Raw genomic sequence first — 22,742 nt, forward strand, 5'->3', positions numbered from 1 at the left:
CAATGCCGCAAATGCAATGTTGTAAATGAATGATAGAAAAAATTATCATTTGATGTTCCTGGACACAAAAATATCAGCTGGTACAGTGACCGTCACTATATCCAGGATTTTAAGCGAAGATGGCCTTCGAATTGTGAACGCCCAAAATGTCGAAATCACGCAGTCACAACAACATTAGAAAAAAAAATTTGGCTGTCATGCCACTTTTTTCGTAATGTTGGTATCACTGCGTGATTTTGACATTTTGGGCGTTCACAATTCGAACGCCATCTTCGCTTAAAAACCTCGTACGCAGATCGGAAGGAAAGGGTTCGAGAAACAGCTTTACGAACAGCAAAACAAAGGAGAGGGAGCGATTTCTTGGGGCTTTTCTTCACCCTATCTGGCTTGCTTTAGCTTCAAATGGCTGAATGATTTTTTTTTTCTTGACCTTTTCCTTCCGAAGTGCATATACTGCCCCTGATCGCATAAATGTCCCATATGCATTTTCATCACTTTTGAGTTAATGATGCAGTTTGATTCAAAATCGTGTGCTGCCTATAACATCAAGTACTTTGTTCTAGAAATCATGAGGAAATCCAGTTTTTTCGCGAAAACTTAACACGTAGCCTTATGCGTGGGACAAACTTCAAATGCGTTTTTCTCAGCTTGCTGTTTTTGCATATGGGACATTTATGCGAACATGGGCAGTATACCGCTTGAAAATGCCAGATTTTTCAAGTGTCAGCCAGAATAAAGATTCATCCTTCTCTGTGCCAGATATTGACAGATTTTGCCAGATTTTTCTTTTAATTCCCATTTTGAACAACTTTTTAAACATTTAATGTGTTTTTCTTAAAGAAAATGTAAATTCAACATTTTTGAGGGCATAAAACCACTTCACCTACCTGAATTCTGCCAACTTTTGAATTAATCCATACTCTCCCTATCTTTCACCATGCAGAATTGTTTGTTTTTGGGTCTGCCAGATTTTTCCAAATTTTTTATCGATACTTTGCCAGATTTTTTTAAATGTTGGCCTGGTAACCCTGTTGCCAGCAAGAGCATTCTCTTTCCATCACTCCTTCTCTTTTCCTCGTTCACGCTCACTCGTCAAGGATTTTTTTGTTTTCTCTGAAAACCGCGCAATGAAAGAACGCGGGAGGGTGATTGGGAACCGCCCACGGATAACGTCCCGTTAAACTGCGTTGGAAAATTTTGTTTTGTGGCGTCTTTTGTGGCTGCGCTCTGTTGAGGGGGGAGGATTTTGAATGCAGAGATAAAAAAGAATGTCACACGGGATTGTGTAAACACGAGATAGAGACCGATAATTCTTTTCGCTGAGAATTTCGCGACGGAAAGAAGGGCAATGAAAATTGGGAGAAGAGATTTCGGGAATGATAATTGTAGTCGTATCAAACTCAAAGTTTGATATTTGTCCATCACGTGCGCAGTCTTTGGTCTTTTTGGGGTCGATTGAAATTAGAGTTTAACAATTTCCGGTGTTGTAACAAAAGCTGGAGCCTGTGGAGTTTGAATAGGATTCAAACAGTTTTTGGTGACTATTGAGCTTGTTTTTCGAGTGATTTTATAACTAGCAGAAAAGACAAAACTGGCCTTGTGATATTAATAAAAAGAATCGAAGTCAGAAAGAAGCCTATTTTTATTGCAATAAGATCTTTTTATGAGCATTAAAGGATATTTTCTCACTATGGAGGAAATCATAAAGATGATTTGAATGCATTTCATGAGAAACCATGTACGGAAAAAATAGATTCTCGTTTATGCAAAATTCCGAATTTTAAAAGAGAAGTATTTAAAATATATTTTAAATTTATTTCAAAGATTACCAAAAACAAACAGTTTAACCTAAAATTAGAAAATTTTGAATGGCTTTTAGTTTTTGTATGGCGTGACATAAATTAAGACGTTTAATTTTATTGCGCAGATCATTGAAAAAATAGTCAAATTTCACAGTTCAACCTTATCCATTTTTCAGTCTACCAAGCCCTACACCACACTATTGAAAAACAGTTTTCAAATGCATTTCCGATCACTTTCCCGAGATCGATCCGTGCAGTCCAATCTCACGCACACTTTCCTTCCACAGCCGCTCGGAAATCTGATCGTCAAAGGCCGCCTTGGACTTGGTTTGTTTAAGGTTGGTCACAAAGTGTCCGGTTGCTGGATTTTTCTCCACAGTATTGACGTTCTCCGTGGCACAGAAGATGATGTTTTGAGCGCCCTAAAAGGAGGAAATTTAATTGGCTATTGCAAGGTTTTGTTTCGGGCCAAGTACAAACCTGCTTGGACGAACGAAGGAACAGCCAAACAATCGGAGCAAACATCACGTAGTGGTACCACTTGGGATTGTAATCCCGGAAGAAGTCCGTGTTGCACAGTCCTGGACACAGCACGTGCACGTCGTAGCCCTTCTTGTGGAGCTCCCGTGCGTAGTAAAAGTTCATCAGTTTTGCGTTGTTGTACAGCATGTTGAAACGATCCCGTGGACCACGTTCAACCCACTTGCCCAAGTTGTCAAAGTCGATCTTTGCGTTTTTCTCGTGCATTTTAGACGAAACTACCACGATTCTAGCTGAATTTTGCAAGATAAGGTCCTTCAGCAGCTCCACCAGCAGGAAATGTCCCAAATGCATAACGCCAAAGTGTACCTCGTAGTTCTCCTTGGTGTACTGAGGCGTCTTTACGGCCAGTCCAGCATTGTTGATCAGGCAATCGAACGTGCCGTAATTCGCCTTAATTTCCGCCGCAAACTTTCGGATCGATTCGAACGAGGCCAAATCCAGCTCCACCGGAATCAGCATGCCCTCCTTCGTACCCCTCCGAATCTCATCGATCGCCGCCGTAGCCTTCTCCATGTTCCGGCAGGCCAGCACGACCGTGGCCTGGCGAGCAGCCAACGCGGCGGCCGTTTCGAACCCTAGCCCGGTGTTGGCCCCGGTTATGATGTACATCTTGCCCTGCAGCGAGGACCGGTTCCGTACCCAGCCCCACTGAAGTTCGCGCAGTTTTCGGATAACGTAAATGCCGGCTCCGACCCCGACCGGGATTAGCCAGTAGAGCAGGGTTGAGGACATTTTCGGTTGTTACGAGGCGGACTAGAATAAGGTGCGGATTATTGTTTTGGAACTTATTCCGTTGGAAACTGAGATTTTTGCTGGTTTCAAGGTGTTTGATGAAAGTATGTTTTTAAAATTGTGTTTCATAACGTTTTCAATTGGGTTACCGTCAGTGGGGGTGACTATGGGTCAAAAAACGATACACCTCTCGTATTTTCTTAATAACAAAAACAATTTAAATAACATCGAAAATCTTTCAACGTAGATTTGTTCTTAGATAGTTTACTAACATTTTCCCATAATATGGTGGATTTTGATGAACACTACCTTAAAAGCCAATTGTTTGAAAATTGATCCAATCTCACCCCTTAGAGGGGGTGACATTGGGTCAAATGAAACTAAAATGATGCTCAAATACAACGATATCTTAAAAAGTCATCCAACAGTGTTTCTTGTTCGAGGGAATCGTATTGACATGCTACAATGTTTGAAGTGGAGATTTTCAAACATTTGGGTAGTTTTCGAGCAATTCTAACAAAAATATTAGAAAAATGATTTTTCGAGAGGTCATTTTTAGCCAAAAGTGTACCCCAACTTTAGACAGCTGCCAAAATAACAGGATTTGTTCTAGGAACGAGATTTTTTCAGCGAAGTCATCTTAAGATGTCCCCTACACAACCCTTTCAACAGAATTCATTTTCATTAAGAAGAACCTGAGAAATGGTAAAATCCGTAAAAACAATCACTTTGACCCAATCTCACCCCCCAGACCCAATGTCACCCCCACTGATGGTACTTGAAGTTCCCCTGTAAGGGAAGGGGTCTACAACGCAAAATAATGTGGCTCGGTCAGTCCAGGGAAATCTTTGTTTCTCTCGACTTCGAGGAGTGAACATCTCCTGCAACCTGGACTTGGAAGCAGATGACCCTGAGGCCCAAAAGCAGCTGTCCTGAAGGCCGAAAAGCAGCCTAAAGAACAACGAGCAGTCCAAGCCGAGACAAGAAAGGGGCAACCGGAATAGCCATCAACCGACATGGTCAATATGGATTTAAAACTTGTATGGTTACAATCCTCGAAAAATAAACCTTATCTCAAGCTTCTAGCTTAATTCTTTGTCGTGTTGGTCATGTCTGTAACATAACTCGTAACATACACAGTGAAAAAAGTTGAATTTTGGAATGTTGAAAATTTCGTAGGTTGAATATTACCTCTATTTTGAGTAATATAACCTAAAAAATGTGTAAAAATGTAAACCTGATGAATATTCACCAGAAACTGATGAAAATTCATCATTTTCTGATGTAATATTACACATTTTTTGACACAAAATCTGTCACCATTTCTGATGAATATAACTATATTTTATTTTCTGTGTATACAATCATTTTTGGCAAAGATTTGATGATTGTCAAAGCGTATCGATATTTAAAAATAAATTGCGTTCATTTTTGAAAGGAGCGGCAGTGGCTGACTGGTTACGGTGTTCGCTTTGTAAGCAAATGGTTCTGGGTTCGATTCCCATCTGCTCCCAACAAGAAAGTTAAGAAAACAGAAATTTTAAAAATAAAATAAAATCAGAACTTAAAAAATGTCAAAAATACAAATCTCGAATTAGTTTTCAAAATGACGTAAGAGCCAATGGTAAACAAAGCCCTTTTTGCATCGGTATTCAATCAACTTACGATAAACCAGTTTAAAATAGTTTGAGAGTTCTTTAAATGCCCTAAATTGATACTGACTAAAATTTTGTTACAATTTAGATAAAAATGGAAATAAGTGTCGAAGATCACAGTGGCTATTACGGTCTTTTGAAAACTAACCAAAAAATATAAAAAATCAAAAGTTTAAAAATTCAAAAAGAAAAAATCTAAAATTGAAAAGTTCAGAACATCTAAACCTTAAATATACAATAACGCTACAATTCATAATTTCTAAATTAAAAAATTAAAAGAATAAAGAATATGAAAAATAAACAGTCCATACTCGATTGTCCTCGTCAAAATTTAACTCCAAATAAGAAAATTTTATCTTTCTCAAAATTTGGGTATCTCGCCCAAAATAGGATTCCAAAAATGTCTGATTTTCTGTAGTTTGGGATGGCGGCAAAAATAGCGGCATCTGATAATTAAAAAAATAATTAATTAAAAAATTAAAGAATCTAAGAATATATTTTTTTTAAATACAAGAATTTAAGAATTTGAGAATTTAAGAATTTAAGAATTTAAGAATTAAGAATTTAAGAATTTAAGAATCTAAGAATTTAAGAATTTAAGAATTTTTTAAATAATTAATTAAAAAATTTAAGAATCGAAGAACATATTTTTTTTAAATACAAGAATTTAAGAATTTGAGAATTAAAGAATTTAAGAATTTAAGAATTTAAGAATTTAAGAATTTAAGAATTTAAGAATTTAAGAATTTAAGAATTTAAGAATTTAAGAATTTAAGAATTTAAGAATTTAAGAATTTAAGAATTTAAGAATTTAAGAATTTGAGAATTTAAGAATTTAAGAATTTAAGAATTTAAGAATTTAAGAATTTAAGAATTTAAGAATTTAAGAATTTAAGAATTTAAGAATTTAAGAATTTAAGAATTTAAGAATTTAAGAATTTAAGAATTTAAGAATTTAAGAATTTAAGAATTTAAGAATTTAAGAATTTAAGAATTTAAGAATTTAAGAATTTAAGAATTTAAGAATTTAAGAATTTAAGAATTTAAGAATTTAAGAATTTAAGAATTTAAGGATTTAAGAATTTAAGAATTTAAGAATTTAAGAATTTAAGAATTTAAGAATTCCAGAGCAACATTTGAAAGGGGCGGTACGACATTGCTCTTACGGCCTTTCGTCCCATTTAAACGCGTGTAATGAAAGGCCGTAAGAGCAATGTCGTACCGCCCCTTTCAAATGTTGCTCCAGAATTTAAGAATTTAAGAATTTAAGAATTTAAGAATTTAAGAATTTAAGAATTTAAGAATTTAAGAATTTAAAAATTTAAAAATTTAAGAATTTAAGAATTTAAGAATTTAAGAATTTAAGAATTTAAGAATTTAAGAATTTAAGAATTTAAGAATTTAAGAATTTAAGAATTTAAGAATTTAATAATTTAATAATTTAAGAATTTAAGAATTTAAGAATTTAAGAATTTAAGAATTTAAGAATTTAAGAATTTAAAAATTTAAGAATTTAAGAATTTAAGAATTTAAGAATTTAAGAATTTAAGAATTTAAGAATTTGAGAATTGAATTTAAGAATTTAAGAAAATCTGATTTTCAGAATTTCAGAATTTTGGATTGGATTTTGGAACTTATGAATTAAAGAATTTTTATAAAAAAAAGAAATTTAGAAATTTTAGGGTTATTGAAATTAGAGTTTAGGAATCAAGTCATTAAGTTATTCAAAAATTAGAGAATTAAAGGATCCGTAAGTTTAAAATTTTTGAAATACAGACTTTTAAAAGTTAAGAATTTATTTTATTTTTTTTTAATTTTTTTTTAATTCTTATTATTTTTGATTTTTAAAATTTTATTCCTTTGAAGAATCTCAAGCGCGCACCGTCCAACGCGCTGAAATTGAAACAAAAAGAATGCGCAACAGGCTTCATCCATAAAGTACGTCACGCTAAAATCAGCCAAAATTTACCCCCCCTCTCCTCCCCCTTTGTCACACTTTTCCTATACTTATAACAAGCAATGTCACACTTGCTCAGACCCCCCCTCTCCCCCTAGAGCGTGACATACTTTATGGATGACGCCACATTTCTTGAGCGCGCTCCTTCCAATAATTGCTATTGGGAAAATGTAAAAAACGAAACTATTGGCACTACGCCCCCCGGGGCATGGCCTTCCTCTAACGTGGGATTTCTGCTCCAGCGCCTCTGACGAGACAGGAGAAACCGGGACCGACGTTTTACTTCACCATCCGATAGAAGCTCAGTGGATAAGGCGGGAATCGAACCCGCGTCTCATAGCATCATCGGGATCGGCAGCCGAAGCCGCTACCCCTGCGCCACGAGACCCTGGGAAAATGTATCGAACCGGAAAAAAACTTGAGGCAAATTAGACATTTTTTAAACGATTTTATATTTAAGAATATTTACACAAATAATACATATTCCAGCAACACAACATTAAATCTCTGAAAAGGCAATAAATCATTAGGAAATACTACAACAAAACTCAGATCATACGCAGATCGACGACCATGTCCTTCATCCCGCCACCGTTAGTCAAATCCTTTACAAAACAATTGGTTAGAAAGCCCATCTACTTAGTGCCGAATATTTTCAAAAATGTACACAATCTCCTCCACCACTCCACTATCAACTGCTGCTTGCACTTTCAGCTTTCGCTATCGCGCTGACGCTTTCCTCCCACAGCCGCTCGGAAACGTGCTCATCAAAGCGAAACTTGGACCGCCTCATCTTGACGTTCGACACAAAGTGCCCGGTGACCGGATTCTGCTCCCCACTGGTGACACTGTCCGTCGCGCTGTAGATGATGTTCTGGGCGCCCTGCGTTACGAGAGGAATGAAGGAGAGTGGTTTGTTGTGGGTGGTTGGTTTTCGGCTTGGTTGGGGTTCTCTCACCTGCTCGGCGGAACGTAGCATGAGCCACACGATGGGCGAGAAGATCAGGTAGTGGTACCACTTCGGGTCGTAGTGGCGGAAGAAGTCCGTGTGACAGAGGCCTGGGCAGAGCACGTGCACGTTGAAGCCGCGCTTGTAGAGTTCACGGGCGTAGTAAAAGTTCATCAGTTTGGAGTTGTTGTAGAGGCGGTTGAGCCGACTGTCGTACTCTACCCACTTGCCGAGGTTTTCCAGGTCTATGCTGGCGTCTATTTCGTGCATTCGGGAGGATACGACGACGACGCGGGAGTTGTTTCGCTTCAAGTTATCTTTTAGCAAGTCTACTAGAAGAAACTGACCGAGATGGTTCACACCGAAGTGGATTTCGTAGCCCTCTTGCGTGAACTCTGGTTTTTGAGCTGCTAGTCCGGCGTTATTGACCAGGCAGTACAGATCCGGATATTTTTCGTTGACCTGCGATGCGAACTTTCGAATCGATTGGAACGAGGCCAGATCCAGCTCCATCGGGATCAGTTCGCCCTCGGACGTGGTTTCGCGTATTTTGTGGATGGCTTCGTCAGCTTTGGCCAGATTCCGACAGGCCATGATAGTCGTTGCTTGACGGGCGGTGAGCGCTTTTGTCGTTTCGAACCCCAACCCCGTGTTTGCCCCGGTTATGATAAACAGTTTGCCCTTGAGGGACGACGTATTTGTAACCCTGCCCCATTTTCGGATTTTATATCGTCGCAACGCGAAAACACTTGCCGTTAGCACACCGGCCGGGATCAACAGCTTGGACGGGACAAAGAACATGGTCGCATGGGGGACTAAAATAAAGAGCAATTGGAAGAATACGTTTGAATTGGCTTAAAATGTCTTGTTTATTTCTTAATTAGTCGTAATGATATTTCTAACATTCGAATCGAAAGCCTTCGAAGTTAGCGGTTCCCCCGGGATGTAAAACGGGTTGCAAACCGCGTCCGTGTACAGACTGTGCAGGTTTCTGAACATGCTACGCACTTCGTTCTCCCGGAAGGACGTGTTGCTCGAGTCGATAACGATCACAAACTTCACCTTGGTGTTGGTGACGTAGCCGTAGATCTTGTAGATCTCCGTCGAGTTCAACAGCCCCAGGTAGAGCTCCCTGCCGTCCGCATTTTGCTTCTGGCTGGAGGCGCACTTTTCCTCGATCACGTCCAGTGAGGCGTGCACCTGGTACTGGAGCTCGATCTCCTTGTCCACGTTCGCCGTCGCAATGTACAGCGGCGAGTTGTCTTTGCCAATGATTGAGACACAGGCGCACATTTCTAGTTTTTGTAAAATTTGCGTGACTATCCGGAGGGGAAATCCTTTTTGGAAAACTACAAGAAAGATAAAAACAGAACAGAGTGGTTGGTTAAAAAACTAGAAATGCGTTCTGTGCTCAAAAAAATAAATCAGAAATTCAATGACAAATGGCGGTTTCAAAGATGAACGAACGGTTCAAGGTTTCCAAAGACATCTTTTTCTCTAGTCCAAAGGCAACACACGATGGAAGAGGCAAAGCAACGAAACAAAACTCTGTTGTGAAACTTATCGGTTCGATGTGCAGCAGTGGACATGATCGTCGCAGCGCGACAAGCCCAAAAGGAAAAACTAATGGGTAAAATACACACAGATACATAAGAAGAGAGCATCAGAGAAACTGGTTTTCCTCTTGAGTTGAGCCTATCAAGTAACGGAGCTCTTGGGAGGTGGCCGAAGGTAAACTTGGTAGAATTGCCACATTGATTTGATGGCAAAATTTGCTTATTTTGGGAGATTTACTCACTGAGTTAGCGTTGAACGGTAGTAATGTATTGTAAATACAAGCTTTCCGTAGTAAACATTGTAAAAATGAGGGGTATTGGAGTCAAACTAGTATGGACAACTGGTTTTCAAGGTTCTTCAATCTAAATGTATAATTTTACAACATCCATACCATCAATCAATGAAATACCGAAACTATAATCATCTGTTTACCTTTTTTGAGAGATTTGCGCAAATAAACCTAACTTTTTGATCAAACTTTACGAAAAACACTTAACTTTCTGCCAAATCATCCACTCGCGACGGCCGTTTGTTTACAACTGAGGAGGATCCGTCAACGAGCCGACTTTCGAAAAAGGCGTAAATTTGTCAATCTGAAGAAATCAACTGTGGTTGTGGTTTTCCCAAAAACACTTACACGCTCACTTGTTCTTAGTTAAATTTGAAAATAATACCAATAAAACCCATTATTGGGTATAAAATAAAAAAAAAACTCTTTGTTGCCATTTTATTATTTTTAACAGGAAAATGCGTTTCAATCATCGATATATTTGTTTCTACAGTTAAGTATAACGCTTTCTAGGCCCAGTGAAAAAATAATAAATTTAACTCAAAAATGACGAACTCCTCGTCACAAACGAATTCACATTGCAAATTTACATTGTTTTGATTAGTTTTGGAAGTTCTAAGCCACCAACATTATCAACTTTAGATAAAATTTGTATTAGCTTATCTCGAAAAAAAAAATCAGTTTTAACCTCTCCAGTTTATATAGTAATAAGAGCGTATTGTGGATGGAATTTCTCAAAAACAGATAAATAAATACCTATAGTGAAGACATCTTTCTCTTCTACAAGCCATCAACATTTATTTACACTTTTCTGCTTCAACACTTTTAAAGTGTTCCTTCACGAACGTTTCCCCCACCAATATCGGAAACACGAGACTGGCCTCTGCGTAAACCTTAACAGGCGTTGCATCTTTTTTGATCTTCCCCCACGATATGGCCTCGTCCGGACGGGCACCACTGTCGCTGCCGTCAAACTCGGACGCCGTATTGATGAACACCGAGTAGTCTGCCCCGTTTCGCATCAGATTGGCGTTGCAGATGTGGTGCTTGATCACGCCCCCTCCCACGATTATGATACCGGAGTTCACCGCTTTCACCGCCATCGTATTCAGCCGCCGCAAGTCCGAAATTATGTCCAGAACGAGGCCGGGATTTCGGAACGAATGAAAGTACATCATATCTCCCAGGCTGCCGTCCGTCAGTGCGGGACTGAAAATTGGAATCTTGTTGCGAGCGGCCCAGTAGCAGATGGAGCTTTCGTCGTTGATTCTCTCGCCCAGGCGTTGAATTACCTTCGAAGGTGTCCACAAGGTGCCGTTCGTTTTTTGCTCTTGCAACATCTCGTCTAGCAGTGGGATGACCCAGTTCTCAAACTTGCAGTAGTTGTCGTTGGGAACGAGCAGATTGCCAATCCGGTTAATGCCCTGCTCTCGTAACCGCTTTCCTTCCAGCTCAAAAGATCCAACGAACGTTGGGGCTAGACATTTGATTAGGTCTTCTTCGACGCCCCCAGCTGTTGTTACGATGCAATCTACCAGTTTATGTTGCACCAAAAATCGGATCGTCTCGCGTATCCCACTCGACACCATGTTGGAAGTATATCCCAGGAATATCGTGCAGTTGGTTTTACGTTTGATAAAATCATCTTCCTCGTACACGTCGTGTTTGTCTTCGGGAAGGGGCAGAGCGCGGCATTCAATCTGATAGAAATTGATAGAAATTTTGGGAGCTATTTACTGTGCGATCTAAAAACATGTCAATAGACTATATTTAATATTATTTTGAACAAAACATAGAAAACTTTAAAATGTTGTGATCAATTAGAATCAAGTTTGAATCATAAGTTTTACGTTCACAACCAACTCAAAATAGTATATCAGAATGTTTTATTTTAATGCTTTATAAAATTGCAAACCATGCTTGAATATTCACACAAAATCATTCAAAATAACTTATCCAGAATTTACCTTCTTCCAGATTTTGTGTAAGGCCAATGCAAATATTTTTCTAAGTTTTTGTCCGTCGGCTCTGGACGAGATGCGAGGTGGGGAGGATCATTATTTAAAAAAAAAATATTTAACGAAAACTAACATTTTAGCGAAAAAAACTATTAGCGCTACTCTGCCGTTCTACGCATAATTGTCCCATGTCAGTTTTTGACGATTTTGACTTTATGCCATTTTTAAGTTTAGTCTGATGTGTACTTTAAGAAAAACACATAAAATCTGGTACTTTGTTCGGAAACTCATCAAAAACAACACCAAGTCTGTTTGTCCCATCGTTGAACTTCTACGCATAATTGTCCCACCAAGTTTTTTCTTACACGGAATCATTAGTTTAACTAATCATTATGTCTTGTTTACCTGTTGTATAGCAAGAGGATCACAAATAAGGGTGATAAACTGCTAACTGGAGCGTTTAGGGACGCATACTGCCGTTCTACGCATAATTGTCCCATGTCATTTTTGGACGATTCTGACTTTTTATCATTTTTAAGTTTAGTTTGACGTATACTTTTCGAAAAACCCATAAAATTTGGGTCTTTGTTCGTGGACTCATTGAAAACTACACCAAGTCTGTTTGTCCCATCGTTGTACTTCTACGCATAATTGTCCCACCAAGTATTTTCTTCCCCGAAATCAATAGTTTTACGAAGCATTATGTCCCGCCCGTGTGGATCAATCGGACCGCGCACTGGACTCACAATCCAGAGGTCGCCGGTTTGAATCCCGCGGCGGGCGCTCTAAAAATTCTTTGTGTAAATATGGGTATTCGGCGCCGTCGCTCCGTGCCATACTTTCATACACTTAGGAGCCCAGGGCGGCGAAGTCCTTGTAGATAAAAAGGAAGACACAAGTGGTTGGTACTAGCAATGGTGGCTGACAGCTATAAAAGTCAACTTCGTCGTTTATGTCGTTTTTACCTCTTGAATAGCAAGAGGATCACAAGTAAGAGCGATAAACTGCTAACTGGGGCAATTAGGGACATATAGGGTGAATTGGGACCAACGGGACAATTATGCGTAGAATCACAGAAATCGATCGAAAAATTTCAATCGCGTTTTTCTCAGTTGCTCTTTTTTGAACATGGGACAATTATGCGTAGAACGGCAGCATAGGTCGAATAAGAACCCACGGGACAATTATGCGTAGAAACACAGAAATCGGTCGAAAAATTTCAATCGCATTTTTCTCAGTTGCACTTTTTTGAACATGGGACAATTATGCGTAGAACGGCAGTACTGTACATCGAAAATCATCAAAAGTTCAAAAGATTTTTGAATCAACCCAAACATGCTAAATGATAAGTGAGTGAGGGCTAAGTATAGCGAGGTTTCGGCGTGGTATTGGGTAAAGAAAAGAGTACTTGTTCCGTTCGAGGTGTCAAGAGAAGTGATCGAGCTTCTGCTCGGTTTTTATTGCTAAGGCAAAACGGTTCGGTGCGTTACATAGTATTTTGTTAGTGTGCGTGACAACTCCTAAGCGTTAGGGCGGTACACCTCACTAAAATTGATTCTAAACGCAGGGGAATACGTATTAAATTGATTTCAGCTGATTGCACTCTTATTTTCATTGAAATTTTGAAGTTTTTTGGAAAAATATTGTTTGTACCCCCTTCGGGCCAACAACAAAAATTTGATAATATTACTCATAAAATGAGTAAACATTCGTCATTTTTTTTTACAGATACAAAGATTTGGTACGACTGAAAAAACAGCTCAACATCAGGCATTTAGAGCTCAAAACTAGGTCTAACAAATCCAATATAATCAAAATAACAGTAATTTCTAAGCCCAGAACTGTTTTTTAGGAGTTCAATTTTATCTTCGCATGAACTCAAATATTTATAATTTAAATCATTCAGACCTGATTTTTTTTAGTTGTAATGATAGGAAATGTCTTAAGACTACAGGCATCCCACATATTCGGATCAGTTTACAGATCGAGAATGTTCAAATAAAGATCCTAAAAATAATAGGGTCAACAGAAAAGATGCATTTGGCATGCTATTAACAAATCATCAAAAAAGTGTTCCGAGTTTGTGGGTGTTTCGACTAGTGGGATGACTATATACGAAAATTATAGGCAAGTTTAGGTAGTTTTGATTTTTGCGTCATATATGACCCACAAGACCTGAACTTTCGACCTCTCTTTCGACTCATTTTGTAACATTTTACCCAAATTAGGGCGTTTTATATTAATATCAATTCAGAGTGTAGATGTTAAAATTGAACCATCTTGTTTAAAATAAAAAATATGAGCAAAATTGAAACCTTGCAGTAAAAAATTCTTGAAAAATCTTTTTCTTACCATTTTGCGAACCTCCTCAATCGCTTTGCCCAAGTTGGTTGCTTGAAATCCGGAATACGAATACGATTTAAACAGTGCCCCATAGTCGAGGCCCTTGTTCCAGTCGTATCCCTGCACGGTCGGTGTTCCACTCGGCAGCTTGGAGCTTTCCTGCAGAACTGCTTCCTTCGCCAATACCGGTTCGTTCGACTCCATATTTTCATGGGATTTCACAAACTTTCACGAAATCACTCCGAAACACGCGAATCTCCTTCCGTTTTGTTTACTCGCGGCCGGTCGGTGGTCACAGTTGATCAGAAACTTCATGCGCTGCACAGGGTGACTCTCGCCCGAAGTGCAGCTGTCAAAGTCAGCTGATTGCTTTTTTTGTGTTTGCTTCGTCAACACACCACCTGTCACAACAACACACATTTTCCACTCAACGTTGCCAGATTATTTTATGGGAAATCTGTATTTTCTTAAAAATAAATCTGTATTTTATCTGTATCATGTCAAATCCGAAGCCACAGAAGATTTTTTTAGACTTTTCACAACAGATTTAAGCTTTTTTTTAATCATACTAAAGCATAACTCAATTGCTTAATTATTGAAATTTTCAAATTAAATCATTTTTAAAAAATCTGTATATACAGATTTTTTTGATTTTTGGGATCAAAAAATCTGTATAATACAGATTTATCTGTATATCTGGCATGGCTGTTTCCACTATCGTGCTGCTGCAAGTGCCAAGGTTTTTCCTCGAAAAGTGCGGGTGTGTTTACGGAAATTTCAGCGAAAAGTGCGTGATTTTCGGGGTTTGTGCAGTGCTAAATGTGATTCCTGCGTGAACTTGCATGCGTGGAAACTGCTGGTAAGTTGGTTGTTTGTAGATTTGCCTTGTGAATCATAGAAAAATTTTATAGTGTTTCTCCCAAACGATGTTTGCATTCACAAATGTAAACAAATCTTTATTTGGATGAACTTGGGGGTGCTGAAAATGGCTTTGCCCGGGGTTAAATCTATTAAACTCTGCCAGATAAATAGTTTACAAATTACTTCGATATTGCGTGGTGCTTTTAACTCATAATATTGAAAGAAGCCAAGCAACAATTAGTTATTGAGGACTTTCAAATTGATTTTGTTAAATAATTCAATATTAAATAAAAAATATTACATCTTGGTTTGATTCTTCTGCACAAATTTAAAATATATCTTGTAAAAGCATCAATTGAGTAGCAAAACATAACTCCCATAGCTAAACCCATAGCACTTTCTGCGGACTTGGAAAACCAGTTTTTGGAAGATTCATTGAGCTCAACCATGAAGCCCTCGGGCTAAACTAGTTGGTGGTTCTTGTTCATGTCCTTGAACTTTAACCCGCAAATGTAAATTTACGGATAGTTTCATCCTTGACTTGATGTAAAGTCCTAACTAACAGTCACGTACGTCTATTTTTTCACACTTTATAGGAACACTTGTATGAAGCGCCAAAACACGCGACTTAGAGAGTGAAACTTTTGTGAATTTTTCAGATCTTTTTGAATAAAATAATTTGGTAATTTAAAAATCTAGACCATCATTTGAAAATGTCCAGAATAAGTGTTTTTATCCGCTCCATAAAATGACACTTTTTTTTAAAAAAATCGTTTTTTTTCCCGTATTAGGCTTATTGGAAAGAAAAACAATTTTTTCACAAAATTTAATTTTCACTTTGTCCGAATGTTGAATTATAAAAAAAGGAATTTATGTTAAATTATCTCAACTTTTCAAAAATAATTTTTGGAGGGATGCTTTTCCTTCACAAACTATTTTCACTCTAAAAGGCCGATCCATAATTTTTTTTCTAAAAATCACAGTTTATCAAAAAAAAATATGTATATCCGGTATAAAACCATCCATAAACCACGTGGACACCTTTGGAGGGGGGGGGGGGGGGGGTGTGGTATGGTGATTGTCCACGACCCATACAAAAAAGTTTTTTTTTGTAGTTTAGGATTTGGTATTTTGATAAAAGTGTTTTTTTTTTCAGGCGCTAAGAATAGTTGGTTTTATTTGTAACTTTTAGGTTGTTTAATAATTCCAGACCGACAGTTCTTTGTAAGCGAGTTTCAGTGATGCTATCGGAATCTCTAATTTCAATTTAAGTGATATACTAACCATTCTGAATTGTCATAAAATCCAAAGAGTCTCGATCAATCAATAGTGAAATGATATCGGACAAAATTCGTTAATCTGTTGCACCAACCGTTTTCCGGATTATGGTTGTATCGACCATTGTTGCGAATCGAGGATCTACTGGAGTTTTGACGATCAAATGAAGCCTAACTTTTCAAAGGGCCACATTGGTTTTGTGAACAGGAGTGTATCGCTTTCATTTAAATCTGGAGTTTTTTTTTGAAAGGTTTTTGCTTTTTGGGTGTTTTTGAAACCGCCTTGAGTCAGGGGTATTAAAAAGCACCCAAAAAGCAAAAACTGGAAATTTGGTTTGTTGGACCTTTTCGAAAAGAACTCCAGAAATGACAGTTTACATAAAGTATGATAGGGATACACTCTTGTTTGCAGAGCTTCTGTGCCCTAATGAAATGGAAGGCATGAAATAGTCTTCTTAACGACGAGTGTTAAACTTGTAAAGAATTAACTGTTCATTTATGTTCATTGGTTTTGGAAGCGGCAAGACAGGTTTTAAAACAACTTAAAGGAATGTTTGGCTTTGCAATTAAAATTTCGGGGATTTGAGATTCAAGTTACTTTTAGACAGTTTTGTTTAGGTTGTTGATTAAAGTTAGTTTTCCGTAAATGATTAATTGGACTTAAATAATTAGTTGAACCGGTCGAAGTGTACCATTTCATTGGCAGATCTGCTTCTAGTTGTAATGTTCGACAAGACTACTGGCGGACGCGACAGGACAGGGCCCAGAAAAAAGGCCTCAAGATTTATATTCCCTAGACATGTTAGTTTTCATCTTTCGATTTCCAGTATTTTTTTAATTTCCTTTAAATTTGAAATACATCATAGGTTTCCTTTGTATAAATCTCCGATTAGTTACATTTTCTTATTTAATTAACTAATACTTAAATTCCTTCCGGGCCTTTTTACTTTGAATCATAATTTCAAATTTGCTTTATTCAGTGTTAAACTTAGATTACCGTAACTGCTCAAGTCATCCAAGTTCTTACTACTCACACCTACACTAATTTTCTTTCACCTTCCCCCTCCCGATCCCCTATATCTTCCGGTGGTGTTCATTTTGTATGCAATACTAGTTCGGCCACTACCCTTTTTTCCACAAGAAACCGGACTTGGATTGACTTGAGGCCGCGTCCCCCACCTTGCTCCGTAAAACGAAAACGAAACGACATTGTCCACGAGGGGGGTGGGGGGGGGGGTAACAGATTCTCAAAATAGTGTCCACGTGGTTTATGGATGGTCCCTATCAGATTTTTCACCATCCTAAATTTTGATTTTAAAAGAAAAATAAAAAAAATATAAAAAAATTAAGAAAATAAAAAAAAAACTTGGCTTCAAAGATCTGATTATTTTGAGTTTCAGTGAATTTTGGATGTAGAGGAAAGTGGGGACACTTGATCCATTGTAGAACAAAAAGAAAAATAAATGTTTTGATTGAGTTACACACATTTTTCTAAAAAGTGCTACAGAACCTCGAAGAGATCTTTTTTCTTTGATTTTATATGTATAGAAAAAAGTTAGAATTTATTCAAAATTTTATTTTTTTATACATAAAATGATTGATAAATTTATCAACTACACAGCTCTTACGCATTTGACGTTAAACTAACAGTCTGGACCCGAAGCCTAATTTTTCAGTTACATTCTTATTGGAATTCTATATAAACTGTAACGGGAACAGGCACCGGGTCCTGACTACTAATAACCCTACTATTTTATGTTTTTTTTATTTTTTTTATACCAAACATGTGATGTTGCTTAAGATTTCTTCAAAATGTTGAAGGGGGATCAAGTTATCCCTAACATTTTGAAAATGCCGATTTAAAATATTTGTATTTTCATGATTCAATTAACTCATCTAATCAAATATCCTTATCAGCCAAGCATAGTTTGATGTGCATGCTTTCAACTCATCCAAAAAGTTCGTAGTATTGTGATAAACTGAGAGAGCCATGTGCGATACAATAGTCCTTGTAATCAGGATTCAGTGTTTAATACTCAAACAGAAAAAAACTATGTGCGATACAAAAAAGGGGATCAAGTTTCCCCACTCTCCCCTACAGTACCGCAAAAAGTTTTTCTTTCGCAAATTTTTTTTATTAAAACTTAGATTTTTTTAAAGTAATGATTGCAAACCGACTGTACTGCTGTATAATGCATTTACCATGCCTTTTTGCTGTGAAATGTTGAAAAATATTTGCGCCTTACTGATAAAAATGTTAAATAAAATAGGCAGATTTTTCCCGGTTGCCTAATATTTCTGAAGGATCCTAAAAATAACCTCCATTTTTTTCCGAAGACATCCATTAGAAAATCCCTTTTCTTGATCAGCCCTCAAAATTGTATGGAGACTTGTATGGAAAAACCTATGTGTGTGTGTGGTCCAATCCATAACCTAAGCCGGCAGCGAAATTATGGGAAACTATAGTTTGTATCAGACTTGGGTTATGCTAATACAGCTTATCTCAGTCCCGTGTATTAGGTGGTGACAGCCCTTGCGGAGACTTGTATAGAAAAACTAATGATGAAAAATGGCTTCTTTTGTCTGCGTTCAGAATCATTTTCAACAGAATCATTTGAATGTGTGAACATTTTCGATGTACAGCACCGCAAAAAGTTTTTTTTACGTTATAATTTTTGTTTTCTTCTTACTTTTTTTTAAGGCAATGATTGCAAAACAACTGAACTAATTTGAAATGCATTTTGAAACCCTCTTTTAAATCAACTGTTGAGATTATGGCTTGTTATATTAATGTTTGTATTTTTTTATTGCTATTTGATTTTTATGTTCCCTTGCAATAACTTCTCATAGAAGAGTATTTCTAAACAGATGGGTCACGATCGAATTTCCTACTAAACTTTTTTGTATTCGTACAAAGCATTATTTTACCTAGAAAAATATGCTTAACCATTGCGTCTAATTAAATCAGCCATTCAAAACATAATTTCAGCCCTATCCATGTAGTGTTTGCTTCTAATCTTCCATAAAAAAGTCATCCTTCAACCGATCGCCACGCGGAAATCAATTACTCAACCCAAACCTGTTTTATTTTTCACACTTTTTTTGCGGTCCAGTTATAAATTCTCGTGAGGAGCGGAAGAACCGTCCTCATTGGTTCAATTTTGCATGATTCATTGATGACGCTACGTGATATTTCCCACTATAATTTATGCGACTGTCATTCGCGCGAGTTGAACTCTTTTACGACACCATTTGAAATATTTTTTCTGTCAGTCGTGATTTGGGATAAAGTTTGTGACCGTTACAATGTTGTTTTAAACTGATGTAAACAAAAATATTGAATGACTGATCAATTGTAACAACTAAACTGGAAATTCAAAACAAACCTGAACCAAAATCTCCTTCGAACCAAAAGTTTCAAACATAGTGAAAATTTATTGGCCTACAGTTTGTCCACACTGACGAAATCTATGAGTATCTTTAGCCGCTTGAGAAAAAGATTGCAAAAAGCTCTTGCATTTATTTATGATTGTGACTCTGCACAGTTTTTGTTTCTATCTTTTATTATTATTTGTTAAGCTCTACCGGTAATGATGTGATGTGCAAATTTGATGCTCTTTAAAAATAATTTCAAGTATGATATTTTGCTGAAAATAGTTTTTAAGTGACATTGCTTTCCATTTTTCGTATCGATTCGTCAATCACTTGACATTTTGTGGTTGTGAAGCGCTTGGAGCTAATACGGCACCTTTTCGTAAACTTTTAACCGTTCCATTGTCGGTTGGCTTAGCTTTAGATCATACCCGACCTCCCGAAAGCTAAATCAATCATGGGGAACAAAAAATACAATCGAAAAGTGTCTCTGTCGTGCACAACAAAATTACGTCATTTTTTAACTTAGGAAATCTAATTTCCAGTTCACTTGAGTAAAGATTAATTCTTTTTTTAAGCAACTCTTTGTGTTTTCCAAAAAATGATATAAAATTGCAATTTCATAATGCCAAGTATTTCAGCTGATTTTATAAATTTCATAAGTCAAACAGTGCAAGACAATTTCAAGCCTATTTGTCTGTGAACCTAAAAAAAGTACCATGGCTCGCAGGGTGACTGGCATGTTTACCTAAGCGCCGGAGGTCTCTGCGGTCATCGCGCAGATCGTCAGATGTGGCCTAGGTCTGTCCGGTAGCCTTACAGTTTGTCCAACGAAACCGAACCGATTGGCAACCACTTACCGCTGTCTTCTGATCGGAAGCCTCGAAATATGAATTTAAAGAAACTTGAATCGCCGGAAGGTTAGTTTTGTTATTTTCAAGCCGCTCAAGAGAGTTTGCGCAATTTAAGGAAGATAGAGATGGCACGCAAACACTTTTTTTTTTGTTGTTGAAAGTTTGTTTTCGTTCTCCCCGAAAGAGTCTACAGAGCAACCTTTCTAAACCCCATTTGCCGGGTCGATCACTAATGACCACCATCCGCTCGTGTTCATGGACCCTCCCACCTTTGATCGAGTATTGAGAACGCAAAGAACGTCGAATATTTCAAAGTGGTTTCTTTCACCGTTTTCGGGTTGATTTTTGGCTAAAAACTCGACTAAAAATCATTTCTGTTCACTTTGGGAGCGTTCTTTTGTTACATAACGCAGTAAGGGTGGAGGGGGGGAGGGTCGATGGCCGTGTTACGCTCCATACAAAATTTTTAAAATTTGTATGGAAATTTTGTTACGAGGTGGAGGGAGGGGGTCTAAAAATCCCAATTTTTGCGTTACGTAATAAAAGAACGCTCCCTTTATTTCATTTAAGTGCAAAATAAAAATTGACAAGACAACATTTTTTCGATGGATCAACTATGGTCCCCTTGGAACGAGCTGTCAAGTAGGACCATTTATGTCAAGAAGGGGTGCAAAGTTAAGTTTTTAAAATTGATTTAAAAATCCATTTTTAATCCTTTGCGGTCGCTTCGGATTTCATTAAAATTTTTAAGTTTTTTTTTATATTTTTTTTGCCCCCTGATCTTTCGGATAAATTTTGAAGGGGGGCGACATAAACTTTGAAAAATATATGCAACGGCCTTAGTTTTTAAGTAAAAATACTCAAAATTGTTCACAAAAGACCATATTTTTCGAAAGTACTCAAATTTTCATAATTTGCTAAATGTGTATCAAACGAAGCGAAATATTGTATGCTTTTTCACTTTATTTGAGTTTTTTTAATATCAAAATTGTTCACAAAATACCGTATTTTTTCGAAAATTCTCCAATTTTCAGAATTTTTAATATGGGTATCAAACGAAGCGAAATTTGTTATGATTAATGAATGTTTAATTTTTTTTATTATTCACAAAATACTGCATTTTTCTTCAAAATTTCTCAAATCATTAAAATTTTACAATATGGGTACCAACGAAATTTTGTTATGCTTTTTCATTTTATTAGAATTTTTCTTGGAAAAAATTAAATTTCACAAAATATCGTATTTTTTAATCATTCAATTTTTTTAAATATGCAAATGGGTTACAAATGAAGCGAGTTTTGTTATGTGAATTTTGTATGCTTCATAAAATATTTTGCTCGTTACCCATATTGCAAATTATGAAAATTTGAGTATTTCCAAAAAATACTATATTTTGTGAAATTTACAATATTTTTAAAAATAACTCTAATAATGTGAAAATGCATAACAAATTTTGCTTCGTTTGATACCTAAATTGCAAATTTTGAAAATTATTGTATTTTCGAAAAAATACGATATTTGTGAAAATTCGAGTTTTTAATGAAAAAAGTCTAATAATGAGAAAATGCATAACATATTTCGCTTGAATTTGATACCAATGTTGCATATTATGTAAATTTGAGTATTTTCGAAGAAACACAGTATTTTGTGAAAAATTTCGTTTTTGACAAAAAGAGCTGATTGAGGGAAACGAAGCCACGCGGATGCCGAACAGAATTTTTCGTGTTTTCGGCGTCATTTTGTTGAGGGATTAGTGTTAATTGTTTTTCCTGCTTCAGTCGATTGGAGGAAGTGAAGCCACGCGGATGCCGAATAGGATTTGGAGTAGTTTGTCGTTTTGTTGAGAGATCAGTATTAATTTTTTGCCTGCAATAATTTTGAGTTCAATTTGTGCAGTGGTAGCGAGCGTTATTGTTTGTGAAAAAAATGTAATGCTAATTGTTTAGTATAATCAAATAAGTCCTTCCTATATCATCGTTGATCGGGAGGCACGACGTCGTTTGAATTATTGTAATAAAATGTGAAATTACGTTCAAGCGTCATAGTAAAATGACTTTGAAAAAAGTATTTTATATATCATCGTTGATCGAAAGGCACGCTGACTGTTTAAGTCCTCGGGGCAATCGTGGTGCAAAATAACAAGTATTTAGTATTGAAGTAACTGTGCGTCAGTATTGTGGTGTGTATATAAGAAAGACCATCCCATAGCATCGTTGCTCGAAAGGCTCGCCGACGGATCTATTATGAAAGTCCTCCCCATAGTATCGTAGCTCGGGAGGCATCGAAAAGCCAATACCTTATCCTACTAACCCAAAAAAAAATAATCCCGTGATGCTTGAAGGAGATGCTGTGGATTCAACGGTATAAAGCAGTGTCAACAGGTTTATAGCAACAGCTATGTGCTTGAAGAGTCTGCAACTTTTATTATCGGACTAACATTCCTCTTTTTTGTTGAACTGCAGGCTTCTGGGGAGGGCGCCGGTATTGACTAATAAAGAAGGGATCTTCAGAGGTTAATCAGTGAACGGATGGTTGGCTCCCACTGATCATTTTTGATTCATTGTTTAATTTCAGCTGATCTGTCAATAACGGA

General features: G+C 37.0%; 3 protein-coding genes across 7 annotated transcripts in view; 1 reads left to right on the plus strand and 2 right to left on the minus strand.

The window, feature by feature from the left end:
- Positions 1 to 1,624: 1,624 nt before the first annotated feature.
- Positions 1,625 to 9,754, minus strand: LOC120424491 (trafficking protein particle complex subunit 2-like protein). 4 transcript variants are annotated; one of them, XM_039588635.2, is made up of 3 exons: positions 9,628 to 9,730; positions 2,283 to 3,098; positions 1,625 to 2,224 (listed from the first exon to the last, which is right to left on the minus strand). In XM_039588635.2, exons 2-3 carry the CDS (start codon positions 3,075 to 3,077, stop codon positions 2,033 to 2,035), a joined length of 987 nt encoding a protein of 328 aa, XP_039444569.1. In that variant the 5' UTR covers positions 3,078 to 3,098; positions 9,628 to 9,730; the 3' UTR covers positions 1,625 to 2,032. The 4 variants fall into 4 exon arrangements, with proteins under 4 accessions (XP_039444569.1, XP_039444570.1, XP_039444572.1 ...); XM_039588636.2 differs by lacking the exons at positions 1,625 to 2,224; positions 2,283 to 3,098 and adding exons at positions 6,865 to 7,572; positions 7,648 to 8,453 and having other exon boundaries at positions 9,628 to 9,754; XM_039588638.1 differs by lacking the exons at positions 1,625 to 2,224; positions 2,283 to 3,098 and adding an exon at positions 8,479 to 8,987.
- A 496-nt stretch (positions 9,755 to 10,250) lies between these two features.
- Positions 10,251 to 14,092, minus strand: LOC120424499 (probable deoxyhypusine synthase). The gene is made up of 2 exons (XM_039588650.2): positions 13,795 to 14,092; positions 10,251 to 11,184 (listed from the first exon to the last, which is right to left on the minus strand). Exons 1-2 carry the CDS (start codon positions 13,987 to 13,989, stop codon positions 10,282 to 10,284), a joined length of 1,098 nt encoding a protein of 365 aa, XP_039444584.1. The 5' UTR covers positions 13,990 to 14,092; the 3' UTR covers positions 10,251 to 10,281.
- A 407-nt stretch (positions 14,093 to 14,499) lies between these two features.
- LOC120424483 (UDP-glucose 6-dehydrogenase) overlaps positions 14,500 to 22,742 on the plus strand; it is a 41,694-nt gene continuing 33,451 nt past the window's right edge. Inside the window, exon 1 of one of the 2 annotated variants that reach the window (XM_039588625.2) lies at positions 14,500 to 14,644. The gene's annotated coding sequence lies outside the window, so the exon portion shown is untranslated. The remainder of the gene's footprint in view (positions 14,645 to 22,742) is intronic. The other variant, XM_039588626.2, reaches the window with a different exon arrangement.

Source organism: Culex pipiens, chromosome 3 (assembly GCF_016801865.2).
Source record: "Culex pipiens pallens isolate TS chromosome 3, TS_CPP_V2, whole genome shotgun sequence".
Classification (NCBI taxonomy): Eukaryota; Metazoa; Arthropoda; class Insecta; order Diptera; family Culicidae; genus Culex; species Culex pipiens.